This window comes from Cinclus cinclus, chromosome 1 (assembly GCF_963662255.1).
Source record: "Cinclus cinclus chromosome 1, bCinCin1.1, whole genome shotgun sequence".
Taxonomy (NCBI): Eukaryota; Metazoa; Chordata; class Aves; order Passeriformes; family Cinclidae; genus Cinclus; species Cinclus cinclus.
This window is the reverse complement of record NC_085046.1, coordinates 143,856,036-143,875,754: the sequence shown is the minus strand read 5'-3', so window position 1 is coordinate 143,875,754 and position 19,719 is coordinate 143,856,036. Positions and strand designations below refer to the sequence as shown.

At 44.7% G+C, this 19,719-nt stretch overlaps 1 protein-coding gene across 1 annotated transcript in view; it reads left to right on the top strand.

Annotated features, from left to right (window-relative positions):
* Positions 1-14,755: 14,755 nt before the first annotated feature.
* Positions 14,756-19,719, top strand: part of KCNQ3 (potassium voltage-gated channel subfamily Q member 3) — a 186,314-nt gene continuing 181,350 nt past the window's right edge. Inside the window, exon 1 of the mRNA XM_062504047.1 lies at positions 14,756-15,084. Coding sequence (XP_062360031.1) covers positions 14,756-15,084 — 329 coding nt within the window. The remainder of the gene's footprint in view (positions 15,085-19,719) is intronic.

The window sequence follows — 19,719 nt, the reverse complement described above, 5'->3', positions numbered from 1 at the left end:
AATATCAGTTAATTAAGGTGACCTGGTTTTTTTCCCTTTTAATAAGAGCTATCATGAAAAGAAAAAGGGGAAAACCCTAAGCCCCCAAATTATGTATTTCCCCTCAATACTTCAAGTGTTCAGTTCTATGGAAATAATCTCCCTTGTCTGAAATGCTCCCTTATATCATTCCCAAATATAAAGGCTTCATAAGAAGAAATGACTGGAGGGGGAGGAGGTGTTGCTTCCTTTTCTTTTAAACACTGTTTTGAAATAAGAAATGGAGGAACATCCAATGCTTTTGTATTCAGTTGACAGAACTGTATGCTGGTATAAAATACTGCTTTTACAAAGATAACCAGGACTGTGTCACAGTGGGAGCTACAGTGGGATAATGAAGCACAATCCTTCTAATTACAAGACTGAAACAAAACAAAATGCTAATGCTTCTCAAATCACACAAAGTGCACAGACACAGTAGATGTTGCTGAAATGGAGGTCTTTATATCTTTTCCCTTTGTTTTAACAACCTTTTGAGCCAACAAGAAGTTTTGTCTGCTATTGTGGTCGCTCACATAAAGCAAAGTTTGGCTCATGTCTAATGATGGTTCTGATAGATTCATTTAAACCCCTGAACCAAAAGTAGGGATTTAATCAGCAGCAGGAACTTGGGATTTGAAGGCAAGTGGGGCAGAAGGTTAGGTAAAGGGTATCTAACAAGGATCTCTATCACACACTGCTGAAATGGGCTTCTGTTGGCTCAACACTGAATTTACTATAGGTTAAAGTCAAAATTTTGTCAGGCATCTGATGGAAAGTCCATCAGGAAAGGTGGAATTATTAGGTGGCCTTGAGGAACTGGGTCTAGTGCAAGGAGTTCCTGCCCAAGGCAGGGAGTTGGAATTGGATGATCCAATCTGAGCCATTCTATAAGTCTATATTTCTGCTTGAGGTTGAATTGCATTTTCTCAGTGAATGCTTATGAGCAATTTTATATATGAGAGTGGCAAGAGGAAGTGGAAAGAAATGGTCAGCAGAAGTTCCTTTTATTTTTTTCATAAGTTGCTAAAAGAGTGTGCTTTCTTCATCTCAAGTCTGAAAAATGATGCCATATACGAAGAACTCTGAGAAAATAAGGATATGAGCAGCCTGTTTTAGCACAGAGGTCAAAACAAAGTTTCCACTTTCTAGAGTCTTTCTTCTAGAGTCCCACTGTCTGTATTTCTAGAATTTTACACATTTGTGGACTTTTTTTTTTGAATGAAAATTTCTATTTGACCTATATTGTGGCGCTGCATTATAAAAAATTAAGATGATACACAATATCTTCAATTATTCAGTATTACTCTGAAGATGCATCAAATGGAGTATATGGGATGGTCTGTCTGCTGCTATTTATGCTGCAATAAATTCTCTGGGGGATATGTTATACAACTCAGAATCAGTTTGAAATAACACCCTCCCACTTGATTCCTGGTAATCACATTGGTGGTGCACTTTGCACCATCCTATGCACAGAACTTCTTGTATTCTTCCAACTGCACAAAACTCAGGAGTAGGTCGTAAAAAGTTCAGGTTTTGGTGAGCCAGCATTTGTGATTATGGTTCTAGCCTATATATTTGCTTATAGTAGAAGGAATATATGTGTGTATACCTAGATCATAGGCCTAGGTTTAGGCAGCAGATTTATTCTTCCTTTTCCAGGTTGGAAGAAGGAAAGGTGAAACAGAACAGAACCCAATATTCAGACATAAAAATCTAGAAGTTTTTGTTTGGTCTTTTTCATGAAATCCTAGATGTCTTTATTTAAAAAATGTCTCTATCACCTATTCTCAACCCAAACAGGCTTTTACATTTGAATGCCACCTAAGTGTGATAAATGTAAAAATATTCTTCAGAATGATTGTGTGGGTTAAAGACAAGCTGGCTGGCAGAAGTGTAATACCAATAATTTGCTTTGGCCATAGACAGAGATTCTTCGGAGAATAAGTATGACTCCTTTTGTCCCAGCAATAATTTATTGAAGATCTATATTTAGAACCATAGATAGTAAATGTCTGGGAGAGGGCTGCAGAAGTACAGCTGCTCCAATCATAGTCTGAATAATTTTTATTACCAGGATCTAAGAGTAAGACCTGCAGTGCATGGCTGCAGTTCTTTGAGCTTCAGGGTGGACTCCTGCAGTCCAAAAATTAAGTGATCTAAGCTGCCTAACAGTTCTTTGAATTTAATTGCTCAGAAACACATCGGGATTTTTTATATATGAGGTCTTGAATATTGTATTTTTTTTTCCTTTACATGTGTTCTCTGTCAACCAGGTAAAGTTAAGATTTCCTCTATATCACGGGTGCACTGTAAACATTAGTTAAGTGAAGAGCTGGAAGTATTTAATTATTGTGATAATATGAGGCCATTATATCCCATTGATTGTAGGTAACTGGCTCTAGGGAATGCACTGTATAAACATCTGAAGTGCTTTCCAGATACTAATTATTGCCACATCATCTGCATCTGAAGGTAGGGAAATTGAGTCATGAAACAGTGTGCACTGGGGCTTTCAGACACCACAAATCCCAGTCTAGGCATTGAAATACTTACTGAAATTTTCCAACTAATTGCAGTTTTGGCCTTTCTAAGATTGCTGGAAATCTGTTGGGGAAATAAAGAGATATTGAGAAGATCTGAATGAGGCCTTTTGGTTTGGCCAAGTCACCCTTGCCTTCAGCTTTCCATCAGTTCTGTTAGTGCAGAGCTTCTGCTGATTAATACAGCTTGTACCTGGGTGACCTAAGGGCACAGTTAGGAATGGGGGGACAAAAGGCTTGCTCCCTGTTGTGCTGTGATCTGCTGCAGTGAGAGCTGGAAATTGCCAATTCATCTTCCCAAAGCTCCTGACCTTCCAAGTGGGACATATTTCAGTGTCCAGTAGCACCAAGTCCCAGTTCTGGTCCAGCTCAGCCCTGTCACAGACAAATGCTGAAAGGCAGCTGAGGGAGTGGGGAGGAACATGGGCTTCCCTCCAACATCCACAAATTGCAACATCGTGTTAATGCATTTAAATTAATGTTCTTGTAGCTTCCTGGTGAGGACAAAAATATCTTGTGGTACAGGCACCTTCCCTTTTAGTGATGCCTCCAAAGAACAAGTTCTTGACAGTCTGAAAGAATTAATTCACTTTTTGAGCAGAAAGGTCAGCTACAGGTGAAGGAGCTGCACTGAGAATAGCTTTAAACTGCTCTGTCTCTGGCATCCATGATGAATTGCTGGGAGCTCTTTCTCCAAGCCTTGATATATTTAGATTTTCTTTGCTAGATCATTCTTCTAAGGGCAGACTGATTTGGCAAAGATAGGAGTGGCTCAGCTGTAATTCAGCCTGGAAGTAAATAGTAATCTGGCAAAATGAATCCTCATTTTCATCTCTTCCTCTAAGCTCTTCTTTTTATCCACTTGCTGGCTTCTGTGCTGAACTCTGAGAAATCCACAAGTGCCACCAGGACCCAAAGGGTTTAAATACATTTAAATAATTTGAGTTGGTGGGATTCAAACTTCAAGAAACTGCTGAACTGGAAGCTTCTGCAAGCAATAGCAAAGTCTTGGGATGAGCTCTGGGCCTTGAACACTTTGAGCACTGCCCAAAACCTCTTTCATGCAATGGAAAATAATTTCGAAGACCTCACATTGTGGCATTAAGGGAAAGTGAAAACATTTTGTTTGAACCTGCTTTTTTCCCCCCATAAAATTGCAAAAGTGCATTTGCAATATTCTTTTGAAACTACAGAAAGATGCCTGAACGCTGCTGCAGGAAAATGTCTCCACTAGGATCAAACATCAGGAATGGCAAGTCCCCATGGCAGAAAAGAGTGACCATCAGAGCCCCCAGGATCTGAACTTGTCTGATATGTTCTGCAAACAGAAAAAATGATATCTTTTTACCTTAATAGAGCGACAGCCAGCTTAGGTAACCAACATCTATGGCTGCAGCAGAGTTACATGTGATTTCTCTGTAGCAAATCTAAATTGCTTGTGTGCTGGGGAGGAAGGCACAGCACCCTGAGCTTCCTCTGCTTGAGCAGCACCCCTCAGCCATCATCAGTCTTTGCTGGGTGGAGTTTGGGGTGTCTGAGGCTGTTAATTGTACAACTACACACACTACACACAAACATATTGAGAAAAAGATGCAGCACTGGAAAGGAATAAAAACTGTTCTGGCTGCTGTCAGGTTGCTGAATGCAGAGAAATGCCATAAAAACAGTAAATGCAAATTCAGTTGCATTAAAGGACCTCATGCAACTTCAACAGCACTGTGAACAACCTCAAGGTTCAGAAAGGACTGTGGGAGCAATCTGTTTCTGACTGTTCAAAATGCTGCATTTTGGCTTTGGCTACTTTTCCAATTTTATTACTTCTGGTTTGAGCTGCTAAAAGGGAGCTTTGAAATGGTAAAATACACAATTCAAACCAATCTTCTAAAGAAATTTTTTTTAGTCTGTCTAAGCTTCTGCAAAATAGGTAAAAACCCTTCACTCAATGTTTTCTTTGTTATCATTTTCCAATTAATATGTTTTGAGTTTGACAAAATTTCCCCTCACCTCAGCTTAAAGTCCCATCATGAATTCAAGAGTTTGAAGCCATTCATCTCACAGTACCTTTGCTCTTGTAGCTTGCTAGAAACATCTGCCAAAGACTTCAACATTGTAGTGTACCTGGATATCACAAATGATCTTCTGCCCAACAAAGAAGATCCAGCTACAATTAAGATTGAGCACTCCTCAGTTTGATTTCAGTGTCCAAGAACACAATCACAGAATCATAGAATTATAGAACACTTTGTACTGGAAAGGACCTTAAAATCATCCAGTTCCAACCTGTTGCCAAAGGTAGGGACACCTTCCACTAGCCCAGGTTTCTGGGAGCCCCATCCAACCTCCAGCCATGGTCACAGCCAGCATTTGCTGCTGTGAAAATGGGATGGGACAGCAGGATGAACATTCAGCCATACATGGAAGAAATATTTTGTCTTTTCATCAAAATATGATAGGCTAGAACTGATATTTATCTTGGGAGCCCAGGAGGTTACACCACTCTCTTTAAAAAGGTGAAACTTTGCAACACTGAGTGTGAGTTTAGGCTGCCTGAAGATTCTGACAAATATGTGGCCTTGTTACGGACCCTCAGTGAGATGTGCACCAGATCTTCCCAGTTTACAGGGTCACAGATCAGCAAACAGATGTTTGACTGCCTGGGAACAGCCTGCTCAGCCTCTCCCTGCTGCTGCCCTGGATGCCCACACGTGTCCTCAGCATCCACCCCAAGGAGAAAGTACTGCTCTGGTTGAAACCTTCCTGAAGCTCTGAGCACAAAGAACTGCGCAGATGCTAAAATCTCAAATAATGGTTTGCTCAGCCTTTTAACAACTTCTTGCCAAACTATTCAATTTTTGTCGCTTTTATTTTGTTAAACTGAAATAGAATCAGCTTTCAAACTGTTTTAATGAGCAAAAAACCTGTTTTCAAAAAAAAAAAAAAATTCTCTGAAAATTTGTTTCCAAGAAAGAATAATAACAAAAAGAAAGAGCTTAGCTTAGCGCATATTGATTAAAAATTGTTTTCACTTTTTGAAATCAGGTCATCCATTTAAAAAAAAAAAACCGACAAAAAAAAAACCCAAACTCTGAGTTTCTTTAACTTACTGCTGAAGAATTTCCATGAGTTTATGTTCCTGTCAAAGTTTTCAGGTGTCAGACTACTAATCCCCTACCTGGGATGTGTCCATTCCTCAGTTAGCCCTGAACTAAATTACTGATGAAATAAATGACAGCAAATTTGGGCCTTGAAAGGAACCATCTGGTGGAGATGGGACTAACAGATGTGCTTTCACTGTCGGTGCCTCAGTCCACACACTTCAGAACTGCACTGCCATACCCCTCCCTGCTCACCTACTCATTAAAAATGTAGCATGCCTGCTCTTGCTGTGCTAAGGGATCCCATTCATCATGTCAGGCCCTGCACAGTACCAGAAGTTGTAGTCTCAGAGCAGTAAAGCCCTAATGTTCCAGTGAACTGTGTTTCTTCTTTGGAAGAAAATGAAGCACAGAACCAAATCCTCAGAGCCAAAAACTGCTCCCTGAATGATACATGGAGTAATATTGATCATGGCCACACAGGGAGCAGTAGGAAAAGAAAGCAAGATCTTCTAAGTGCTACACCTACATATTAATTTCCAATTCAGCTCTCCTCCTGAACAGATGAGAGAAAATCCTACTCCTTCCCGCTCTGTCTTCTAGATACACAATCCATGTTCACAGTTTCTTTTGGGTTTTTCCTTATGAAATCGAGCTAAGCAATAATATGATTTAAGGAGCACATCCATGTTGTCATTGCTCAGGTACCCTGGACTCTCCCAGACCCACATTTGCAGTGGCCCAGCAAGGCTGATTTGATAGGTAGCTAGAAGGTTATTCCAAAGCAGAGACTTGTGGCTGTGTTCTCATGGCCAATTCCTATCCAGACCTATGGAGCTGCAGGAAAGGTAATGGTAGTAGAAGAACACTGCTCTGATAGTACAGGTCCCACATCATTCAAGGTAGGAAGCGTGGACATTTGATCTCCAGAAAAGTGGGAACAATATTTAATTTGGCAGATTCCCAGCGCATGTCTTGCTCACTGAGCTGCAGGAATTTTGTGATACCTCGGAGCTGCAACAAGGTTACAGCCACACTATAGTTTCTAGCCTGAAGGCAACTTTGGTACTGTGCAGGCTGATCAATATGCATCTTTGTGCAATAAAATACAGTGTTCTACAATTGATTATGAACCTTTTCCCTTCTGAACACTGGCACAGAGAAGGTGCAAATTATGAAACAGAAAGACAGCATTTGAGAGCAACAGAAGCTGTAGATTTGAGAGCATCATTCAAAGGGAACTTGTGCATTGGGGTGGGCCTGTTCAGCTGCAAACCAAGGGGAAAAGATGTGAGCTCCTGGTATTGTGGAGCTCACTGCTGCTTTCAGCATGGACAGACTTCATGGGCTGGAGAGTTGTGCCTGCCTTTGCAGGAAAATGCCCACCTTGAGACAAGACACCTAAAAACTGGGATAAGGGTGGACTTGGGGATTTGCTGATGCTTCAGAGCTGCAGTGTTCAGAAAGCCCTGGAGGAGCTGCTTGTCAGATAATGTTTCTGATGGGAGAGGGAAGTGTCTTCTTGGAAATGAGTGGGCAAGGAAAAGGAGGCTGGAAATAGATTTTCAGTTTTGTATTTGTGAAGACAGAAGTTGTCCTAAGACAGACCAATTTCTTCCTCTGTTTGGGGAAGTGATAAGTGGCATCTTTGGAATGACTGGAGTGAAATCTTGCAGTTACCAAAGGCAGTGTAAAGAAAGTTGCCCTTAGGATCACAGCCAGAACTGGGATGTTCTCCTCCCAAGGGCTGAATTTGAAATAAGCATGGGATACCTGTACAAACTAGAGCTGGGTTCCATGTGTGAAGGACTGCTAGCTGTAAATCATAGTGTAGTTCTGGGCTAAATTCCTTGAAATTAAAATATGTGTCAGGTATTTCAATCAATGCTTTGTGAAACTCAGTGTTCAGAAGCAAGAAATGAGGTAATATTTACATGGGGAGTCTCCAGCCTTGGAGATACTCGAAAGCCATCTGGACATGATCCTGAGCTGTTGGTGGCCCTGGAGGAGGAGGAGGGGTGGACCAGGTGACCTCCAGAGTCCTTTCCAACCTCAATCAGATCCTTTCTTCTGTGATTTTGTGAATATCTGAAGACTTCTTCCACTGAGGTTAATAGGATTCTCCTGCAATAGGACTGTTGAGTGTTGTAAAGCAGATTATACCATGAGGGCTTGGCAAACAACGTCACTATTTCAGTGTCTGATGCTTCATACAACCACTAACAGTCCCACCCAGAGCTGGTGGTGAAGTTGTACCAGTTATCCAATCATCCTCACATTGTACCATCAGTGATGGAGCCCAAGTCATCAAGAAACAATTCTGGCACACAAGACACTCTAAGAAAAGGCTTTTTTTGTCTTGCTCCACTAAAAGGAATTTGACCAAGGAATTTGCAGTGGATCTGTTTATAGCAATTTAAAACTGATATTCAATGGTTTCTGTTATATGTAGTCTCCATTCCTTCCTCTTTTCTACTTCAAATTGTGCCACATGGCCATTCCTATTCTGCAGAAAATTGGAAGCATTGGATAAGTATTTCTAGAGAATACCTAAGAGGTACTGGTTTGCTGAGCCTCTGTGGTTCCTCCTATGAAAACAGGTAGCATAAAGTAAACCAGTGGGCAAATTTCTTGCAAGACACATTGTTGCATGCATGACTTTTGCAGGTCTGAAGGCAAAGGAGGAATTTTAATGGAAGCCCTTTGTAAAAGCAGTCACAAGCTGCACCTTCTAGTAACTCTGTAGTGAGTGATGTTGAATTTACAGCACAATCAGATTTCCACTAATGACATTTCAACTGATTATTTTGATCCAATTAAGAGACCCACTTTGGCAGGGAGATACAGTACTATCTTAGGCAGTATGGAACCTTAAAAATTATCTGAAATGAAATGGATAAATCACTGGAGTCAGTAATGATTTCAATGCCATCTGTAATGATAAGAGTTCAAATGTCTGAATTTGAGGTTGATTGTGTGATGTCCCAACACCTGGAAGGGAGACTCTCACCTTACTTTCATTCACTCATAGCCAGGCGGGCAAGTGAGAAATTCCAAGAGGCTCAGAAAAAGTCATGAAACATGAGACTGAGTGAGAGAAAGTGAGAGACTCATGATGACCCACCTTTATCTGCTTGCTCTCCTTCCCTGAAGAATTTTTTTCTGACAGCCCTTTGAGTTTAATGACTTAGTGCTGCCCTGCCTTGTGTGCTAAAGAGCCAGGCCTGAAAATGAATCATGATAAAGTAGATTCAACCATGTGAAGGGGTTAAGCTCACTGGGTTGAGAAATGAAGAAGTTTTGGATGAGTAGTTTTTTCAAGAAAGTCAGTGGCTGGGATGGTCAGCACAGATTGAGACCCAAGGTTTGAAGGTACTCATGCAAGGTAAGAACCTTGCTGGCTGAAATTCCTCTTTATGTCTCAAAAACAAGGACTGTGCAAAATGACGGGACAAGGTTATGGATGCACACATACATTGTGACTGTGACAGGGATTCAGTAAGCAGAGTATGCGTGAATTATGGATGCTCTTTTGATTGGTTTTCAACGATATTTTAATGGCACTAAGACAGTGTGAAGTTACAGTGTATTGATTTTCTTTTGCCCATGCTGTAATTTGCAGTGGTGGAGATTTATTTTCCACTTTATGTTTTCCATGAAGCTTTCCATGGCAGGCAGCAAGGCCAATGGCAGCTGGCAGTTGGTCTCCCATTCCTATGGATGCTCTTGTGCTCTGAGGATGTGAGTGCCAGGGAACTCAATGCTTAAGGAGAGTGAAGTTGGCATGGGGGGTTTCTGTGGCCTCATTTCCACACTGGCATACAGGGATGTTTTCTGCTGGGCCAAAGCTGCTGCAGTTGCAAATGAGGGAACACTTGCCCTGCTAGCTCTTGGACCAGGGGACCTGTTCTGGCAAGTCTTTCCCTTAAGCGAGTATTGTGAAGGTATTTTAGAGTTGCTGTTTTATTTTATTGGATGTTCTTTCTTCTTTTAATGAATTTTATCCACTCTGGGACCAGCAGCACCAGCCCTACAGTTATTTTGATTCTGAACATACAGCTAATATAGGCTCTGGATTCATCTGCAGTCTGGGGAAGGAAAAGCTGCCTGTCATAACTATTTTTTATTTTTCTGCACAGCTTTGAGATTTCATTGACATCTCAACCACTCTTCCACCATCAGATTTACGATCAAACACCGATCTCATTCTCCCCAACATGACTGTTGTGTGCCTGACCTACTTTCATGGAGTTCATGAAGTTCATGAAGTTCATGCAATGATCTGATACCAGTGTGACATTTTTATCAGTTTGACCATCTGCTGATCACAGAACATAACTGCAAGTTAAACTAAGCTATAGCTTTTAAAAATAAAGATCAAACGTGCAACTCTGCCTTAAGGCCAAGTCCAAGAATGCTTCATGCTTGGCTAGTCTATTCTGTCTTGTTCAAATCAGTTGTTCTTTTTGGGTTACGCTCTGTGTTGGTTTACGCCACATCTTATATTCCTTCAATGTTAATCCTTAAGAAACAAACTCTTAAAAAGTTTGACATGTAGCAATAAGGAAGAAGGAGGATGTGGATACACAAAGAGGGGAGGGGAAATGTTGCTGAACACAGAAGTCACATTACAAGGTGTGCAGTTCAGGTTGGATGTTTGAATATTGCAGCTGAGACAGTACAGTCTGTGTCTGGGTTAGTAACCCTCTAAATCAGCCCCCATGGAGCTTCAGGTCTCTTCTAAAGCCAGGCTAGTCCTGCTGCCAGAACTGTCCAGGCTATCAGTGCTGTACTTGCAGTGTCTCATTTGGCATTCAGCAGTAAGGTCTTCCAGACCATGCTCAGTCACACTGGTAGATTTTGTGGACAACTTAGTAGTTAGTTTTAACAAAATTATTAAAAGTGAAGTAGGTATGTGTGTGGATGGAGTCCTCCTTAAAGCTTTTGGAGATTCCAAAGAATAAGCGCAAGGATGCTCCATGAAGCTTACACCAAAGATTGAGTGGAAGTTAGTGTTAGAGGCCAGCTAAAAATGAGAGTAGGTCTTGTCACACTAAATGAGAAACTAGAAGCCTTGAAGTGCTGCAAAAGTTTTGCTTGATAGGATAGAGTAACCAGAAGAAGGATAGAGGAGGGCAATAAAATTCAAGATCAGTGCTTACACTGAAACTGAGATCCCACTTACTTCTATGGTTATACAGCTTCACCCTCCATTGCACTGGGTCTTGCTCCATATACAAGACTCCTGAGTCAAGAGATCCTCAAGCTTCAGTCCTCTCATTCCAGGAAGCAATCCCCGTGGTTATGCTCTTCACCCTTCTCAAAGGATGCCCTGCTAGAGCAGGACATGACATTTTAATGACAGTTTCATTCACAGTATAGACAGTGTTGCATTCTGTTCCTGGTTCCTGGACTGCCTGAGCATTTTTTTCAAGTAACAAATCCGTTCCTCTGTCACCAGAGCTCATGAGCAGTTGTTTTCTATCTTGCTCCTAAAGTCTTTTGCACAGTAACTGATTTTCCACTTGCAGTTTCCTTCTAGATGTTCCACTGAGTGTTTATGTGGCTTTACCAGAATACACTCTGTGTTAATGTGATGTTTACCAAGCACTTCTGCACTTTGTCATTCGCAAGAATCCAGATGACCTATGAAAAAGCCAAGATAAAGCCATATTATCTTGGCCAACAGAAACAATCCTGTTTTCCTCTGATTTTAGGCTATAACCTCTTTGACTGAACCAGTTTTCTGTTTGATGAGGGCCAGCATAACCTATTGGGAGATGCTTATCAATGGTCCCTCCACACGTTCCTGTCAGAGCCTGTCACAGCCTCCTGGCTGCCAGCTCCAGCTCGGCAGAAGCACTTGCTTTTGATTACAGAGATCTCCAGTGTCAGCCAAGGAGGGGAATATCAAACCGGAGCACGCTGGGTGCTGCCAGCAACACTTCATAAATAATAGTAATGGAGTGTAATTGCTCATTAAACCAAATCATAGCCCAGAGCCTTCCATCTGGCCAAACTCCCTCGGACACCAGCGGGAACTTTTCCAGCAGGTGTGCAATAGGAGTGTGGTCCCAAACAGTGGTACCACCAATGGGTACTGTGGCACCACTACTGGGGGCTGATTCAGATCCCCTTGAAACTGTTGTGTGTCTTTGGATTGATTTAGAAGGCTTTAGCCAACCTCCCTTGCTTTACACTGCTCAGCCAGTATGGCTACATCTGCGCAGCCGTTATCCCAGATGGAATATGGAGGAGGAGGATTCCTGACACTGAGCTGTGGGATTTTAATTTTAGAGAGGCGATGGAAACTCTTTCCTGTTGGGTCTCAAGTGGTGGTTTGTATGGGCGTGATTTGAGGCTTGACAACGTCTCAGAAGCCTGCAACTGAAAAACCCCAACATGCAATTGATATTGAAGTGTTGTCCCTAGTGGAAGTGTTATAAAAACCAAACAAGCTGGTGTGCCTTCCTATCAATCACCTACTGCTATCTGACATTGGTGCAACCCTTTGCAAGTGAAAGTAATTTACTGCCTTCCCCCATGAAAATTATTTACCATCCCCATTTCGGTTTGAACATTTACTGTTGTGGCTCAAAGCTGTGATGAATTGGTTAGCTATAAATTGCCTTTCCTCTCCCCTTCTCCTCCCACCTCTTCCTAATGTAACACTGGGATGAAGGTTAAGGCATAGGGTGTTATCTGAAGCAAGTGCTCCCTTCTCAGTGCCCCATACATCCTCTCTAATGCTTATAGCTCCCCTGTGGCATTGGGAAGTGTAATCGCTATTGTACTGTGGTAGAGCAGGAGCTGGAGAGAGATAAATGGCCTAGTTATCAAAACTTCCTAGCCTCCCACAGCCCTCCTTGGGAATACAGCTATAAATGACATTCAAATGATGCTGATAGATGTTAGCTGAGCAGGCAGCAGAACGCGTGCGGTCCCGGTGCTGCTCCCAGGCCAGATCCTTCTTGCTGATAATGTCAGGGGACCTCAGCATCCCGACACTGGCTGCTGACATGGGAGGCATGTGCATGAGATGCACTCTGTCTGCTCTCATCGGCTTGTAGACAAATCCCTGGGGGCTGCAAAGGTTCAAAATCAGATGGTGACAGAGATACATTAATGCTGTATCTTGCAGAGCTGAAGGAAGAAATGTTTTGTTTCTTCTTTGGTGTAGAATTTGCTCAGTTTAGACCCTTAGAGGGTGAAATATGGGAGGGAAAACAGCCTTTCTTCCATCCAGCTCTGCAATGAGAGAAGTGTGGCTTTTGAGTGACACAGAATTGTCTTGTCCAAAGTAGTATGGCCTGTGGTGGGTCCAGAAGCCACCTCCAGCAGCTCCCTTTGCATCTGTTGTCCTTCCTGGTGTGTGAAACAGGGGAAGGACTGCTCAGATCATAATCCCTCAGGAATGGAGCAGGAGCAGCTAGAGTAGGTGGCAAATCTGCTTCTGAGTCTGGAAGGGCTTTGGGGTGTTTCGGCATCATCTTCAGGAGATACCAGGAAAACTCCCCCATCTGGAGGAGGAGAACCTTCCATGAAAACAACCAGCAACCTTTAAGGCTTTGCATTTTATTTTATTTTATTTTATTTTATTTTATTTTATTTTATGGTAAAAATTTATTATATTTCTCATTTTATAGTCAATTTTATAATTTATTTAATTTTATTTAATTTCATTTTATTTTTAGACCTTTGCTATCCTCCCAAGGTGTAACTATGTGAACGCTCAGCCCTGAAGGCAGGTTTTCACAGGAGAGCAGCGCTCAGAGGGGATGCTTCTAGCGCGTTGTGGAAGAAAGGTGTAAGGCACACAAAAGCTTGTCTCTTCCCTTCTTCCTTACAGCCGAAAGACTGAAAGCACAAGGGTCCGGGGCTGTTGATCACATCAAAACACCGGTCAGGTTTGCGGTCCGAAGACTGGACCAGGGTGCGGGTTCCCACGGCAAAGCGGAGAGAGGGCAGCTCTGGGGTCCCAGGGGTCGGGCGGACGCCCCGGCTCTGCAGCTGGGCTCGGGGCCGGGGCCGCTCCCTGCAGGAGCCACCCGGGAGGGGACAGCAGCAGCCCCTCCCGAGAGAGCCGCGCAGGAAGGCGCTCCCCGCCGGGGCTGGGGCTGCCCGGCCGTGCTGCCCCGGCCCCGGTCCGCGGGCGGAGGCTCCGGCTGGGCTCGGAGCGATCCGCAGCGGCAGCCAGCGCCTCCGGCCGCCCACTCGCCGCCTCTCCCGGCAACCTTCATCCCCATCCTCCGCTCCTTCCTGCTTCGGCGGTGGAAGCAGCCCCCCGCCGGGGGCCGGGAATGCCCTCCCCTCCTCTCCCTCCCTCCAGCCGCAGCGGGGGAGGGGGGCTGTGATGCTGCAGGGGGATCCCCGGGAGCCGAGCGGGGTCTCCCCTTCCGCCGGCTGCCGGGATCTCCCCGCTCGGCGCCGGCGGCCCCAGCGGCGGCTGCTGGGGGGTGGCAATCGGGGGGTGGGAGGACAAGGGTGAGAGGGGCAGTGCCGTGGCCGGGGGCCGACGCCGGTGTCCCCCACCCCGTGGATGACAGCCGGGGCTGGGGGAGCGGGGGGCGGGCGCCCGGCTATTTGCTGGCTGCATACAATGGGCCACTCCCTAACGTGAGGGCTGGGGGGAGGCAGGAGCTGGGAGGAGGAGGAGGAAGAGGAGGCGGGGGGGTGGGGGGGGGGGGGAAGGGGCTCGGGCATCAGGCTGGTAAATAAACTCCGCGATGATTCCCCTCCTCCCTCTCGCCGGCCCAGGTGCGCGCCGCGCTCCTGCCCGCCCGCTGCCCGCCGGCGGGGGTGACCTGACGGGGATGTGATCGCTCCCCCTGCCCACCGCTGCTTACCCCCTCCCTCCATATATATATATATATATATATACACACATATATATATATATATATATATATATATACTTATATATACTTATATATATATACTTATTTATATATACATACATTCACAGATGAATATATATATATAAATATATAGAGAAGTCATTTTGGGGGGAGGGGCGGGGAGCTCGGATCATGGCCCTGGGGCTCCCGGGGCTGTCGCCGCCGATCTGCAGCTCGCCTCCGGGGCCCGCCGTTGACCATGGGGCTGAAGGCGAGGCGCGGCGCGGCCGGCGGTAGCGCGGCCGGAGGGGCGGCGGCGGCGGGGCGGCGAGCGGCGGCCAGCGGCGACCCCGAGCAGGGCTCGCTGGCCCTGGGCACCGGCGGCGACCGCGACGGGACGCTGCTGCTGGAGGGCGGCGGGAAGGAGGAGGGAGGCAAGCGGAGCCCGCCGGGACTGGGGCTGCTGGCGAAGACCCCCCTGAGCCGCCCGGTGAAGCGGAACCACGCCAGGTACCGCCGCATCCAAACTTTGATCTACGACGCCCTGGAACGACCCCGCGGCTGGGCGCTGCTCTATCACGCCTTCGTGTGAGTACGCGGAGCGCGGAGCGGGGCTCCCGAGGGCGCGTCCGGGGCTGTCCCGGGGGGCTGCGCCCGGGGCCGCCGTTTTGCTTTATCATTCTCGGTGTAAGGCGCTCCGGGGGCTCGCTCCGGCGCCGGCTGTGTCTGGAGCAAGGGTCTGTATAGGGGGTGTGCTGCTGAGCGGCTTTATTTCTCTTATGTCGTCGGGTTTTCCAAAAGGAGCTGCTGCTTTTAACTCCCCGTTTCTGTCTTGCCCGTACCTGCACGTTGCCTTGGAGTGGTATTCCCGAGCCTGTGTGTCTGAGGCGCTGGAAGAGGGATGCCAGAAAGACCAAGCTCTGAGCGGTTTTAAGGCTCGAAGTGCTTCAGGGGAACGCGGCCAGTTCGGCTCAACCTGGAGCGTGAGGTTCAACTCGCTGTTACAGACCGCGAGTGAACCGATTCCTTCCGTAGCTAAAAGCGTCAAATGAGAACCATCGGGTTTCGGTCCGATAAGCATCACCCCGCAGTGCATGAAACCCGAGCATTGCAGCGCTGTCAACCAGAAAGTTACACTGACCACAAGTGAACCGAGAGGAAATAAACTCGTTTTATGACCCATAGGTGACAAGTCAAGAGAATGACAACTGGTTTGCATTCCTAAAAATTCTGTTGCCTTAAGTTTTCCTAAAGAATATAAAAAAAGATCATTCTGCTAACATCACAGAATGGAGTTGGCAGAGTCCTATCAAAATAAATGTGTGTTTTAGTGTTGTGAATGTGTTTGAAAACCCAGGGGTGATTGTGGTACTGTTTTTCTTTGGCACTGTAAGGCATGCAGAGCTCTATGTGACAGAGGATTTAAGCCGTGATTTTTGAAATTGGTTTATTTGCCAAAGACAAACAAAGCTCTCTAGACTGCATGGGTTGTGAGCCTGGAGCGGGATCTCAGAAAGTCCTGATCATTGGCATAGTCCTTGTGCCTGCAAATAAACGACTTGAATGTAGGACTGTGATTTTACCTTCAGCCACATTTTTATTGATGTTCGCAGGGATTTAGCCCTGAGCAAGTATTAAAAGGCAACCTTCTCTACTAGAGTGCTGTTTGTGTACCACCTATTCACTGCTGCTCCCCTCTTTTCAGTGTTTATTCATAAAGTACATCATGGGACTCAGGTCCTCTTTTCCAGCTTAAAATCTGAAACTGTAGAAACTGGCTGCCTTTGGTTCTTTCACCTCTTTTTGCTATAGGAAAACTCGTGCTAGCAGTCGGGGAGTGACAGCACTCGAAGTGTGTTTTGCTGGGAAGACTCTTTGGTCTGGAGCTTGCTGTTGTGTTCAGTATTGCATAATGCTGCTTCTGGCTGGGGAGAGCCAGGACAGGACAGAGGGACACCCCTTTCATCCTGCCTTGGCCAACCCACACACATCAGTGAGTCTTTAGCACACAGAAGAGCATTCCTAGCAGTTTGCATCCCTCTGTGGCAGCTGGGTCAAATCTGTGTCCAGGCTCGTGTCTGGATATAAGCAATAGGACAGTGGATGTGTCTGGAGAGGCTCAGGTGAGCTGAGAGCTTCACAATTATTTGCAGTGGTATAAGAATTTCCAAGTTACAGCATTCATTTTAGATAACTCTCTAGATGTGTGGTTGACCTCAAGATACTTATGCAATATGAACCACAGAATGAAGTTTGTAAGGTTTGATCCTTCTCAGGAGTGGACCTGACACTGTGTGGTCAACTTGTCTTTGATGACTACTCAGTTCTGTAAAACTAAAATGTCAGTCTGACTCACGGAAGTCAGCAACAGTCTTGTGAAAACCACCAGTGCCAAATTCAATTATTAATGAAAATTAAACAAAACAAAACATTTCTAGAAGTCTTTATCCTTAAAGGAAGTAAAATGCACAAGTCTGTCAGCCCAGACACTCCATCCCTTCCCAGGGCATCCAGAGGATCCTGCTGTCCAAGTTGGCCCCACTGAGTTTCTGTTCAGTCTCAGCCCCCTCTGAACTCCGTTGAAGCTGTGGGGTCTTACCTCACTGTAGGATTCAACCCTATAAAAGGAATCTGCTGAGAGTGATGGAAGAGTGTGCTGAAATCTGGCTGACAGGCTTCAGAGCTTGGAGAAGGAGGACCTGCTCGACAGCAGGAGCTGTGGGGAAGCAGCATCTGAGTTGATATCGGAAGTCTTTATTCTGGCCTTCAAATGAATTGTCTTTTAACCTTTTTTTCCTTCTTTAAAGGAGTCTCTCTCATTTGGAGGTGCTGCTGTGACATGGTGTAGTTCCATCCCAGCAGTCCCCCAATGCTTCTTTTCACACTAGAAGAGTTTACACTTTTCCTTGGGAAGGCGAGAGATTGCCAATATTCCCATAAAATCTACAAATTTGATTCTTTTTTAATTCTCAAGGAAAGTCCCGTTTATGTTATCTTAATGGCATGTTGTTACACTTTGTCTCATCTTCTGAGTAACTTTGCAGTAAGTGCCATGCCCCCAAAACTAACCAATAAGATTGTTAGAGAATAAACAGCTGAGGGCCAAAAGGGATTTCAGGATGGCTGGATGTGACAAATTCCTTATAGATCCAAGCATTCACAAGTGTTTAATGAAGAGATGATACAAAGCACTCCAGCACTGTGTATATATCCCGGGGTTTGGGAGGCAGATAGATGCTCATGGAAGAGGGTTGCAACTTTTCAAGACATGCTGAGGGTGTTCTGTGAGAGGCAGCAAGGGGCTTTGGCAAGGTCTTTGTGAAAGCTTTGGATGCCACAACTTTTGAAAGCGTGGTACAGATGGGATCTCGTTAAAGCATACAGAGATGCACATATGGTTGCAGAGGGGTCATGGTCCTGTGTGGATCTCACTGCTGGAATGTGCACATAAATAAGGCTCGAGCGCTGCCTCTCATAAATGCTTGCTTTTGTTGGCGTTGGGTGCTCTGAAATGATTCACTCTAATGAAGTAATTCAAGGAGAACTCATAAATGGGATCAGGTCCTGCCAGCCCCTAGGGACAGAGATGCAGTTGGGAAAGGAAGTAATTCCTGATGGCAGTTTTAGCATTCAGCTTTCATTGGCAGTAATTAAGGGAAAGTGTTGTGAGATACTTTGTGATTCTTCCTTCTTCTTTGTTCTGCACAAGTGAATTTGTCTAAGCCTATCCTTGGGGATTTGGTCCCTGAAGAAGCTGGCTCTCTTTCCTTCACCATCTGAAAACATTTGTTCTCTGGTAGCTCTACTAGACAAAACATTTATCTATCAGCCATGATGTTCCCTTTTGCTGGGTCACCAGGGTTCATGGTGTTCTTTGCAATATGGCAACGTCTTAGTGGTCCTACTTAGTAAGAAAAAATTGTTTTTTCCATGAAAATTGTAATGTCTGTAAAGCTAAACTCTAGCTGCACATTTTCAAAATGAAAGAACCTGAGATTTTTGAGATATTTCATTTGGAAATGTCTCTTGGGGGTTGCAGGTCACGCTACAGCCTAGCCCTGTTCTTTTCTGAGCTAATGTCACTGTAGGTACAGCTGATGTTCCCATGATCTTCTGTATTTTTCTTTGTGTTAGGCAGTGCAATATATTGTAGGAAACCCCTGTATTTGTGCCTCATGAGGTGTGTGATGTGACCAGGGAGACAGACTCAAGAACTTTCCACCTTCACAAAGCATCCAAATTGCTTTATTTACTCACAGAAGCATTAATAAGTAGAATGAAAAATTGAAACAGGCTTTTTATTTTTCCAGTGGTTTTTCTTTAGTCATAAGCACAAAATATTTGCTGAGTAAAGGACAGAGTCCAGAAAGGTAACATAATACAGATTGTTTGGAATTGCAATTTGTAGAAAATTTTAAACCTGATTTGAACAGAGGATGAAGAGAAGTAACTAGGACATATTTTTATATCATCTTCTAAGACAACTACAGCCTTTACTTTCATGGAAAAATAAGACTAGGGAAAGGTTTGGGATTAATATTTCTTTTTGGGGAAGTGTGCAATATCACCTGCACTCTACTGGTTGGTGTAGATCACCACGATGTACCTGCTGTTGTGAGGGGGAAGCCACATTAGAGAGCCCTTCTCTATTTGCCACACAATCTTCTTTCAGTACTGATTAATACCTGGAATAAAAAGAGGAGGCAGAGTCATGCGATCTGTCAAATCAGCAGCATTTCTGGGAAGCACCGGCAAGCACCTCTTGCATGGCTGATTGTAGGTGGGTTGTTAGCAGGAAAGAGTGTCATGGGACTTGGGGAACAGGTTGAAGATCTGGAGGATTTCCATTATTTTCCTCTTTGCCCTTCAGGAGATGCTCCATAAGATGTGCTCACCCCCCAGTCTCTGTAAGCCATCTGGAGGGTGATGGGAGAAGGTTTGGTGTAAAAAGAGGGACAAATACGAATTCTTTCTTGGCTTGTTTGACATGGACTTGTATCTAAGTGAGTCTATAGAGCAGCAGAGAGAGCCTGGTCCATTAGCAAGTGCCCTCTGCTTATGTGTGTGCCAATATGAGTTCTGCTTTAATTATTTATGCTAATTCATCATAATGCATGGATAGATATTCTGCAGTATACTTTGTAAAAACTAATGAAGTCTTAGTCATTGGAGACCTTACCACACACCTCTGCTCCTGCAGCTCCCCCGAGACTTGCGGAGCCG